This window comes from Thalassophryne amazonica, chromosome 15 (genome assembly GCF_902500255.1).
Source record: "Thalassophryne amazonica chromosome 15, fThaAma1.1, whole genome shotgun sequence".
NCBI classification, from domain to species: Eukaryota; Metazoa; Chordata; class Actinopteri; order Batrachoidiformes; family Batrachoididae; genus Thalassophryne; species Thalassophryne amazonica.
The window spans coordinates 59,154,141-59,166,565 of NC_047117.1; the positions used below are offsets into that span (position 1 = coordinate 59,154,141).

Consider the following 12,425-nt stretch of genomic DNA (forward strand, 5'->3'; position numbering starts at 1 on the left):
GGTGGGTTAGTCACATATTCTCACTGAATTCTGACAGCCATCTGGGTTCATCAGTAGGGTCAGTCAGTCAGGTCAGAGCGCAGTCTGTGTTTTCGATTGGCTGACATCTGCAATTCTATTTCTCTCCCAGATGTGGCACGAATTGTGTGCATGTTTTTTTAATATACAGTAGTGTTCAGAATAATAGTAGTGCTATGTGACTAAAAAGATTAATCCAGGTTTTGAGTATATTTCTTATTGTTACATAGGAAACAAGGTACCAGTAGATTCAGTAGATTCTCACAAATCCAACAAGACCAAGCATTCATGATACACACACTCTTAAGACTATGAAATTGGGCTATTAGTAAAAAAAACGTAGAACAGGGGGTGTTCACAATAATAGTAGTGTGGCATTCAGTCAGTGAGTTCATCAATTTTGTGGAACAAACAGGTGTGAATCATGTGTCCCCTATTTAAGGATGAAGCCAGCACCTGTTGAACATGCTTTTCTCTTTGAAAGCCTGAGGAAAATGGGACGTTCAAGACATTGTTCAGAAGAACAGCGTAGTTTGATTAAAAAGTTGATTGGAGAGGGGAAAACTTATACGCAGGTGCAAAAAATTATAGGCTGTTCATCTACAATGATCTCCAATGCTTTAAAATGGACAAAAAATCCAGAGACGCGTGGAAGAAAATGGAAAACAACCATCAAAATGGATAGAAGAATAACCAGAATGGCAAAGGCTTACCCATTGATCAGCTCCAGGATGATCAAAGACAGTCTGGAGTTACCTGTAAGTGCTGGACAGTTAGAAGATGCCTGTGTGAAGCTAATGTATTTGCAAGAATCCCCCACAAAGTCCCTCTGTTAAATAAAAGACATGTGCAGAAGAGGTTACAATTTGCCAAAGAACACATCAACTGGCCTAAAGAGAAATGGAGGAATATTTTGTGGACTGATGAGAGTAAAACTGTTCTTTTTGGGTCCAAGGGCCGCAGACAGTTTGTGAGACGACCCCCAAACTCTGAATTCAAGCAACAGTTCACAGTGAAGACAGTGAAGCATGGTGGTGCAAGCATCATGATATGGGCATGTTTCTCCTACTATGGTGTTGGGCCTATATATCGCATACCAGGTATCATGGATCAGTTTGGATATGTCAAAATACTTGAAGAGGTCATGTCGCCTTATGCTGAAGAGGACATGCCCTTGAAATGGGTGTTTCAACAAGACAATGACCCCAAGCACACTAGTAAATGGGTAAAATCTGGGTTCCAAACCAACAGAATTAATGCCTCGCAGATGTGAAGAAATCATGAAAAACTGTGGTTATACAACTAAATACTAGTTTAGTGATTCACAGGATTGCTAAAAAAGCAGTTTGAGCATAATAATTTTGAGTTTGTAGCATCAACAGCAGATGCTACTATTATTGTGAACACCCCCTTTTCTACTTTTTTTTTTACTAATATCCCAATTTCATAGTCTTAAGAGTGTGCATATCATGAATGCTTGGTCTTGTTGGTCTTGTTGGATTTGTGAGAATCTACTGAATCTACTGGTACCTTGTTTCCCATGTAACAATAAGAAATATACTCAAAACCTAGATTAATCTTTTTAGTCACATAGCACTACTATTATTCTGAACACTACTGTATATATATTCCGCCTGATGCAGCCTGGCTCCTGCTCCTTAGTACTAAGTGTGACATGGCCCTTACTAGAATGACAGTTATCGCAGAGGCATTTAATCACTCAAAGACAATGCTGTCATTTCACTGTTGTGATTTGTCGGCATTCTGAAAATATTGTTTAACGTTTGTGCAAATATGTAATAGAAACCCAGCAAATGCAACACAGTGCTGCATCAGCGTAATGCAGGAGCATATTGCAGAAGAATCACAGAATAACAGTGTACACATTAGGGTTTGCTCCTCTGTCTATGCAGTGAAGGAAGAGTCTGAGCTGATGGCCTACCTGTGGTTTATGTAGAGAAGTAAATACTAAAGACGCCACGTTATCGAGCACTCGAACTGCCACTGTGTGTGCATAAGATATAATCAGCACCCATGTATGATTACTTAATGTGCACAGGATAAACATCTGCCATATGCCAAACTGAGTGCACACACAGACCTGAGGTAGAAAATAACACCTGGGAGAAAGATAGTATTACTGTGTCTTTAGGTTGATAATAGCAAATATAATAATGCATTTATTGAATACAGAATAACTTTTGGTTTTTCAGTGAGGTATCATGCAGCTGTATGAATGGATTATCTTGTACGTGTTGCTAAAAATCATTCAGTAATTTATCTCATGCAAATTAATTATTCAAACAATGGCAATCAATAATATGCTGCATGCAATAGCATTTCGTGTGCCATACTTTTGTTTTTAATCTCCCCAGTATGAAATACGGGGGGTAGAGCAATCAGCATGTCCGTTTGTCCATTTTCACTTGGTAGCGCGATATCTCGAGAACCAGTTGACCAATTTCATTCATATTTACCATAAGGGTGTACTTGGGTGATTCCCCCACCACCAGTCGATTACAGTGACCTTTGGGTCAATGTCAAGGTCACAGTGAGATATTCAAGATATTGTTATTGCCACCCTTGTTAGCGCAATTATATCAAGAACCATTTTGACCAATTTCATTCATATCTACCATAAGGGTGTACTTGACACCAGTCGATTACAGTGACCTTAGGAGATATGTCATCTCCTGATGACTCTTGTTCTCTCTGGCCACTCTGAGGCTCATCTGTGCATCTTGTAAGTCAGATTGGTCCCATTCAGGATTTTAAATAATGGGAAATGCATCTCTACCTCACACAACGTCTTTACAGAAGTCCGTCAAGGTAGATGGATTATCTTGGCAAATGTGAGGTGGTCAACAACACCAATTTTAACAATGTTTTTAAAGGAGATTCATGAGAAAATTAGGTTGTTTGGACACATTCTGATCATGTGCAACTGATATATATTTAAATCAGGTTTTCTTTTTCCTAGTTTGAGTAAGCACTTGTCAATTTTTTTTCTTTTGGCTGTTCCTGTTTTGCTCTGGTGCAGATATGTGTGCTATTTAATCAGTATTGTTTTGCCACACCAGCAAGGCAGACATATTAGCTTGGCAAATCTGAGGTGCTCACCAAAGTCAGTTTTAACAAATCTGTGCTTGACAATGACCACAATTTTGGCTGCTTTACACCAGTTCTGTCAGAGTGAAGGAGCCAAAATTCCAGCAAAAATATTGAGAGAGGCTTGTGAAAGGCTATGCTAATATTTGTTTTTTATTAATTAATTAACAGGAAATACCACAAAACACAAGAAAATCTGATATGGTAAATACAAACTGAAACAAGTCTCTGTCTTTGTTATAAAAAAAACCTTTTTTGTAAATTAAGTAGACATTTTAATTAATGGAAGTGAACTGTTTACAAAAATGAAGTGTGTAGTATTGGGAAAAGTTAAGTTTGAAAGTATTTAGATAAACGAATGACATGAACTGTACCAGTGTTTGATGATTTTCAAAGAAACCGTGGTCTTTCTGACAGTTTTATTTTCTTTAGGACACCTCCAAGTGGCGTAAACACTACCTATCTGGCCTGTATGAATACATGCAGTCTTCCAAGAAGGAAATGGCGTTTCTGGAAGAAGAGCAGAAAAAGATCAAGCAGCAGGACTGGAGTGACCGCATGGTCAACCCATCTGACGTCCGCAGGCAGTATGAGGTCAGAAATGAACAAAAGGAATAAAAGATAATTCCTTGGACTCTGTGTTGTCATTCATTGGAATGGCAGTGGGGACCACAGAGCGGGTAGCTCAATGTGACTGGAGCTGGGCTAATGGTAAATAGACATGGGTTTGATTCCAGGTCATGCTACCTATCTGTGTCTTTAGCCAATTGGTTCATTTGGTACCCAACGGTCTCAGGGCCTGTACTGGACTTTATTGGCCCGGGGCACTGTTGCATGTTAATACTGAGATGTGTCATCAGTGCTGAGTATAATGTTGCTTTTTGATCTCTTTCAGACCTTCAAGAACAACAGTCTGCTGTCCCATGAGAGCGAGGTGAACAAACTGCAGGATGAAGGTGACCGACTCCTTGAACTGAAGCATCCTGCCAGTGCCACCATACAGGTACCTGTCACCATGCACAAGAGGTTGCTTTCGTAGAAATTGAAAACATTTAATACTGGGACAAGCTTGGACAGCAAAAACGTAGATGGGTGGGTAAGTAAGTTAGTCTATCCCAGACATCTTGTCAATAACTCGATAACAGTAAATGCTATCATCTTGTATCTCATCAAATTCGAAGAACATATCATGAGGACAAACTATTGCATCTGGCAAACTTATACTAGATTGATTGTAACTTTATTTTTTTCTATGTAATGTCGTATAGACGTCTGCCCCCTACTGAAAAAAATTTAAAAAATACAAACACCTGTGCTTGAACTTACATGTAGTCTATCTGCCTCATGAACACTGTACATGTCGCGTGCTGATTGTGCTAGCTAACAAGCTATCAACTGCTGTGAGAAACACGATGCACATCACCCAGCTAACAAGCGAGTAAACATGAGGTGAAATGTGACGCCCGCTATGTTTACAAATTTGAGGCAAAATAAGCTACAGGATGGAAAAGTAAGCCCAGAATTAAACAATAGATAGGATGTGTGGCTGGGGATGGTAGCCTATATTAGTTTGATGAAAAAGTGTGTAATATGACCCCTTTAAATCTATATCAACTATTTTTTCTCTTAATCAAAGAATGACATTAAATGCAGTGTTGAGAGTGAAAAAGATTACATTGTAAAGAAACTATATATTGAATGACTTCCTTGAGTATGAAATCAAACTTTTACTTTCTTGCATTTCCAGAATCAGAGGGATGATGTGCGAAACGAGTGGCAACAATTTCTTAATCTCTGCATTTGTCAAGAAACACATCTGGACAATGTAGAGGAATACAAAAAGGTAAAGTCTGCTGGCAATCCTACAATATGACATTAATCTGCACTCCCTTTGAGTTCCAGGAGGATTGATGTAAATAAAGCCCACCACACTACGGACTTAGAAATGTTCATGCATCCATCCCCTTACTTATCCAGCCCACCATGTTATTATGTTTTTGCTGGGAGCGTGGAGAAAAAATTGTGTGCATACATAGAAAGAAAAACATGTCACAGAGTGGTGTTAGAGATTGAACTGTCTTGTTTAAATGTAATTTGGTGTCAAAGCAGCGACTTCTAAGTCCCTGAACAGCCTCATAGTAATGCTGCTTTCAAGATGAAGTCTCAAGTTGAAAACTTCTGGAAACTGTTCACTTGATAATATTGGAAAACTATATGGACATATGCAGTAACGTTCATGCTTTGTCGCCTTTTCAAAGATCACATAAATAAGTTAATTGATTTTGGAAGGTTTATTGTTTTGTTTTTTGCACTACCTTAAACAACGTAAAGATATTGCCTTTTTGTTTTTTGTGCTATCTATAGAAAATATACTACAACACCAGTTCCAGTGAAGTTGGGACGTTGTGTAAAATGTAAATAAAAACAGAATACAACAATTGCAAATCCTCTTCAACCTATATTCATTTGAATACACCAGAAAGACAAGATATTTAAACTTCAAACTGATAAACTTGATTGTTTTTGTGCAAATATTTGCTCATTTACAAATGGATGTCTGCAACACGTTTCAAAAAAGCTGGCACAGTGGTATGTTTACCACTGTGTTACATCACCTTTCCTTCTAACAACACTCAATAAGCATTTGGGAACTGAGGACACTAATTGTTGATGCTTTGTAGGTGGAATTCTTTCCCATTCTTGCTTGATGTACGACTTCAACTTGTTCAACAGTCCAGGGTTTCTGTTGTCGTATTTTGAGCTTCATAATGTGCCACACATTTTCAGTGGGTGACAGGTCTGGACTGCAGGCAGGCCAGTTTAGTACCTGCACTCTTTTACTACGAAGCCACGCTGTTGTAACACGTGCAGAATGTGGCTTGGCATTGTCTTGCTGAAATAAGCAGGGACGTCCCTAAAAAAGATGTTGCTTGGGTGGCAGCAAACGTTGCTCCAAAACCTGGATGTACCTTTCAGCATTGATGGTGCCATCACAGATGTGTAAGTTGCCCATGCCATGGGCACTAACACACCCCATACCATCACAGATGCTGGCTTTTGAACTTTGCGCTGGTAACGATCTGGATGGTCTTTTTCCTCTTTTGTCCGGAGGACACGACGTCCATGATTTCCAAAAACAATTTGAAATGTGGATGTTGTTGATGTATTGCTTTCGCTTTGCATGGTAGAGTTTTAACTTGCACTTGTAGATGTAGCGATGAACTGTGTTAACTGACAATGGTTTTCTGAAGTGTTCCTGAGCCCACGCGGTAAGATCCTTTATACAATGATGTCTGTTTTTAATACAGTGCAGCCTGAGGGATCGAAGGTCACAGGCATTCAGTGTTGGTTTTCAGCCTTGCTGCTTACATGTAGAAAGTTCTACAGATTCTCTGAATCTTCTAATTATACTTTGGACTGTAGATGATGGAATCCCTAAATTCCTTGCAACTGAATGTTGAGAAACATTGCTCTTAAACTTTTGGACTATTTTTTCACGCAGGTATTCGCAAAGTGGTGATCCTCGCCCCATCTTTGCTTGTGAATGGTTGAGCCTTTTGGGGATGCTCCTTTTATACCCAATCATGACACACACCTGTTCCCAATTAACCTGTTCACCTGTGAAATGTTGCAAACACATGTTCTTTCAGCTTTCATCAACTTTTCCAGTCTTTTGTTGCCCCTGTCCCAGCTTTTTTGAAATGTGTTGCAGGCATCCATTTCAAAATGAGCAAATATTTACACAAAAATAAAAAAGTCTACCAGTTTAAACATTAAATATTTTGTCTTTGTGGTGTATTCAATTGAATATAGGTTGAAGAGGATTTGCAAATCATTGTATTCTGTTTTTATTTACATTTCACACAATGTCCCAACTTCATTGGAATTGGGGTTGTGCAAAATATTGTTTTTGTAATGTAATTTTCATTTTCCATATCCTCTTACTCCAATAAAGGGAAATTTTAGTATTATTTAATATTTATGGGAGCAATGCTTGCAATAATTAGCAGGTATCCATAGCTTGGTTATGTTAGTACCACTGTAACTCTGTAACCTGCACATAAGCCACTGTTATAAAACCTCCACCCAGTCCACCAAGATATGCATTAATAAAACACGTAAACCTTGATTAGCCTGTTAGTTTTAGCTTGTATTGGCTTCATTCATCACATCCAGGCCAGGCATGTCTTGCTCACAATCTACTTCTTTTCCCATTTATGGGTTGGCAAGGAATTAGGTAGAATCAGTTACTGCCAAGATGATGATATTTGAAGTTGTCTGATCTGAGATTCAAACCAGCTCTTCAGAAAGCCTATAGATAGCATTATGGAGGGTTTGTCGAGCATACAGTCTAAGTTCACAACATACATTGCAGTTGCATATCATTTTGCCACATATTATCCATTATGTTCTCCACTCAGATTGCAATAGCCAATCACAGCTTAGCCTTTCTGTCCATCATTTACCTGTATTTTGGCATGCTTGGAGCCAGAAAGTTATGTTGGATCCAAAAGGATCCAAAAAGGCTAGGACCAAAAGTTATATTGGATCGGTTCCCACTGACCGATAGCATTAGAGCTTACTGCCAACAGCTACCCAATCAGAGCGCAGCATACGAAGGTCAGGAACTAGCTGACAGACGCTGGTTGAAAAAATGGCAACAAACATGACAACAACAGCAGAAAATCGTCTGCCAGCGAGGTTTGCTGAGTTCACAGAGGAGGAACTGATGGAAATATCGAACTCCAAGGATACCAAAAACACTAAGAAGGTAGACAAGCATGCTACTGATGTTTTAGAAGCATTCATATGCTGTTCACAACAAAATAAATTGACCTAATTTACTTGACTCTTTGTTGTTTGCTTAATTTGGGAGGGGGGTGGAGAACATAACAATTGATGGATGGCAAGTCGTCCAACATAGAGAAATATTGGATGAAGAAAAGTTACAGTATATTGGACGAGGCATAGCCAAGTCCAATATAACTTTTCTTCATCCAATATTTCTCTTTGTTGGACTCCTTACCATCCATTATTTGTATATTATGGACAAACAGAATGTTTTCTGTGTCATTTTCCAGTATCAAATGGATGTTGATCAACTGTCGGCATCTCTGTCCTCCCTCAACAACAACATGGACCCCAAGGCCATCACCAAGAAAAGCAATGCAGAGATAATGTTCCAGCTTGAGGTATACGGAAGCTTTGACAATACAGTGGGGTACTATGGGAAAGATCGCAATCATTTATAGATTGACAGTCTTCAAAAATTGAAGTGCATATAAATTGCAGTACATTTTTAAATAAATATTCCAGTTTCAAAGAATAGCATCTTCCAATAACATTTCTGTTTGTGCACCAATTCATTTTTTAGATGTATATAAAGTCACCCTCTCCTCTTACCGGAGTGTTTTCCTGCAGTAGTGGTAGCCTGTTAGCATCTCGCAGCATCGTTGGATTCAGCCACGTTTAGTAATCATAATGAAACATAAGCCCTGCATGTTTTGCTGCATAGATATGGTAAATTACAACTGTTCCTTTTTGTTGGCCAACGATCATGCATTTTTTATGAAAGACCTGCAATGAAATTTCATGTCTTTCTGATGTGCTAGCATTAGCATTGACATTAGCAACCTTATCTTTCCTTCCTTCGGCCTCAGGGTGTATGGTTTTCTGAAGGGTGTATAAAGCCATATTCATTGGTGAACAACTTGATAACTGATATTATCTGGGAACTACTTTTTGCGCAGGAATTCATCAAGCACATTGGCCGCAGTCGCGCACTAACATAGAATATACAGAAGCTGTATATTGTTGTTCAGCCAAAACCTCAGTGTTAAATTGGCAATAAATCTTTGATATAGACGATTTGTGTAAGGTTGATTCCATGCACTGTCTTGAGGACCATTTCGATGAATTCAGTTTGTATACCTATGTGCAAGTTTACTGAACTTGCAATCATTCTAAGTGATGTGTGTGTGCATTGATACCACATTTTAGAGGAGCACGGGTGACTAAAACATATACCTTGGTATTTATAAAGCAATTTACTATATATTGTTCATTTCGACAACATTTTATGGAGCCCCTCCAACTTTTACCCCAGCCCCCCCCCCCCCCCCCCCCCCAGCTCCCCCAACAAAAATTTCCTGGTGCCGCCACTGAGTTCAAAACAAACTATTAAACTAATGTTCATTGCTGAATGCTGGTTTTATAATGAACCGATACAGGTGGCGTGTTGCTCACCTCATTCTTGTCTCCAAATGTTTTGTTTTATTATTGTGGATCTTCTCCACATAACTAAATTTATATGAAAAGTTTGCAGTTATCAGGAGCTTCAGCTTAATTTTTTTTCAGCAGTTTATTGGTTTAGTGTTATCACAGATAACTTTTCAGTTTAGCGTTCATTGATGTGAACTTTTTAGTTATCTATGCACACCGCTGGGTGTTTTAAAGGTAAAATTTAGGATAAAAAACCACAAGTGGGGCTCAGTCATGCTTGCGGACCACAACAGAAATAAGTGTTTTTCACTTTCTTGTGTTATCTGTGTATTTTAATGTACATTATATCTGTATCTTGTGCATTATTTTACTGAATAAACTCAATCAATCAAAGTGGATTTTGGGAGTTGTATGCCTAAATGATGTCTGTCCTTCTTGCCCTCCAGGCGGAAGAAAAAGCTGTACAGAACAGTGAGCAGATGCTGTCAGATCTGAGGAGGCGCAGCACGAGCATCTCTCCTCTGAAGCAACGGCGCATCAATCCTACAAGACCCATCACCGTAGAGTCCCTCTGTGACTGGGACACAGGCAAGGTGGAGATGATGTGGCAAATTCCTGTCATTCCTCTACACTGATATTTCTGCAGAAAATCAGTTGACGAGTGCATAATAAGTGTAATATATCATTTGTCATCAAGGCTTCTTTGTCAAGAGGAGATAAATTCACCCTTAAATCTATCCCGGATGAGAATTGGATTGTTACTTCCACCGATGGGGTGCCTAAATCCTTCCCAGGGGTTTGTTTCCTCATCCCACCTCCTGATTCGGACACCATTAACAAAGTGGACCTGTGAGTAATGCAAAGCAATATCATTATTTTACAGCTACAGTGTGTAGCACGATGCAGTATTTTAAGAAATTGGCTTTGTGTGTTATTTTCAATTCATTAGCTTGGGCAAAGAGCTGGCGGACATTAAGAAAAGAAGAGCTTCTCTGGCAACATCCCTGAAGAATCACAAAACAGACACCGCCAGGACCCAACAATCAGGTCATTACCATTTACAGTTACATACATCTTCAGTGATTTGTGTCAGCCCGAGTCATTGTGGGGCAATTCAGAAAAACGGATGTCAACTGAGAAGACATCTTCAGACCTTTAAGTCTCCAGGAAATGAGGGCCTCATGGTACACAGTGGTCACGGTTCAGTTCACACTTCGGTTTAGACATCATGGCTTTTGAAATTTCTTCAAATCTTTATAAAGTAGCTTTAATGTGTGAGCAGCCGTTGGCTACTTTAGCACAGTGGGACAAAGTGTAAATGTGAACTTCTGTCATTAACTTTTTCTAACTGGATGACATCCCTTGTTGGGTTGAATTTACTGTACAGTGTGTTGTTTTGTTTTGTTCTTTGTTTTTATGCTGCGTGACATGTCATGCCAGACAACCTTCAATGTTTTATCCATTTTAAGTTTGGTTGATTTTTGCACAAATGGCAGCATCGCATAAAACTTCACTCTGTACAGATTTGAAATCATTGTACGTAGTGTTGCTATTTGGCGGCCATCTTGTCCATGCAGTTTTTAACTAGTTTTAAACCTTTGTCAGAAGTTGGTGGAGTTGTTTGTGTAAACTCCAATGACTGGCCTGATCTCATACGGGGACAGCAATTCAACAAAAATGCAGATCAGTACGCTTTCGCTTTTAGGTTCATATTTTGGAGGAAAAGGTAAATGAACCAATTCCATTTATGGTTCCAAAGTTTCTGGGGGGGAATAATACTGCATATTGGCAGTATGCCACAGACAGTAAACCAAATGTTACACTGATTTCATAGAGAAAATCATGGAAAAGTCCACCATCGCATTGACAGCAGCCACACACTGCCACAGTATGTGCCATCAAAAGTGATAAAACAAGGACAAAAAAAGAGTGTGTACTATGCTAGCATATTGTTGCCATCTGCTAAATTCAAGACTGTTGACTCAGCTGGAAAATAACCTTTGGTGGTGTAGGTGGTTAGCTTCATTTGTTATCCTCACGCACTGAGAGAGCTGATGTGTGTTGGCACACAGAAGTGGTTGTCCTAACTTTCAGCAAGACGTCAGGCATTTGCTACACTCTTTATTGGGGAAGTGGGGATCTCTTAAGAGGCTAACTGACACCGAATGACTCACGCATTAAAATTACTCACGACCTGTTGGATTTGTTGCCGTTCGTCAGGCAGAACAACTTGATAGCCTGATTAATTAATTTCCCTGTTTCTTCAATTAGCCCCAGTGTCGTCTTCTCCTATGGACCCAAAAGCATTGGCCCTGGCTAACCAGCTGTCCAACATTGATGCCGACTTGGCCAAGACTGAAGAGAACATGCTGAACCGATTGCGAACTCCGCTGAGCAAAACTGACCCGACTGGTGATCTGGCCAGTCGACTGAGGGAGCAGGAGGTGAGAGCAGGGAGGAAAGTTACCTACACAGCTACTGGGCAGACTACATTAAAGGGGAACTCTGTAATTTTACATCCTAGGCTGTACGTATTTTCAGATGTTTTGAAGGGTCATCTTTTAACTCTTGACAAAACTGAAATTAATTGTTACAGTAGTGATTTAGAACGGATAGTCACACGACTGAAAAGCCACCGAAAGCCGTCTGAATCTTCCGAATGGTGGAAGAGGTGGGCATGTCACAACATGTCCTGTGAGACTTCAACGCGGTGGCACTTTTGCTCCGTCAGCAGCTTCGTGCCGAACCCATCGGCATGAATTTCGCTGCAACTCTTTTCATGGCCAAATCTTCTGTCACAGTGGAATGTGCCAAAAAAGTGCTGATGTCCACCTCTTCCGCAATTTTTCGGATAGTCACACGACGGTCCCACATCACCACAGCGTTCACTTTGGAAATGATCTGGTCATTTCAGCATGTTGATGGCTGACCAGAGCGCGGCTCACTCTCCACCATTGTGCGGCCATCTTTAAACTGGTTGGTCCGCTCCTTAATCTGTGTGATGCCCATAGTATCGTCACCGAAAGCCGTCTGAATAATAAGAATAGTTTCCACCTGGCTGTCGCCCACTTTCTGGC

At 39.8% G+C, this 12,425-nt stretch overlaps 1 protein-coding gene across 1 annotated transcript in view; it reads left to right on the forward strand.

The window, feature by feature from the left end:
• Nucleotides 1–12,425, forward strand: part of evpla (envoplakin a) — a 48,978-nt gene that overhangs the window by 12,751 nt on the left and 23,802 nt on the right. The window contains exons 7-14 of the mRNA XM_034189336.1: nt 3,559–3,720; nt 4,022–4,129; nt 4,874–4,969; nt 8,208–8,318; nt 9,795–9,941; nt 10,046–10,197; nt 10,298–10,395; nt 11,620–11,792. Coding sequence (XP_034045227.1) covers nt 3,559–3,720; nt 4,022–4,129; nt 4,874–4,969; nt 8,208–8,318; nt 9,795–9,941; nt 10,046–10,197; nt 10,298–10,395; nt 11,620–11,792 — 1,047 coding nt within the window. The remainder of the gene's footprint in view (nt 1–3,558; nt 3,721–4,021; nt 4,130–4,873; nt 4,970–8,207; nt 8,319–9,794; nt 9,942–10,045; nt 10,198–10,297; nt 10,396–11,619; nt 11,793–12,425) is intronic.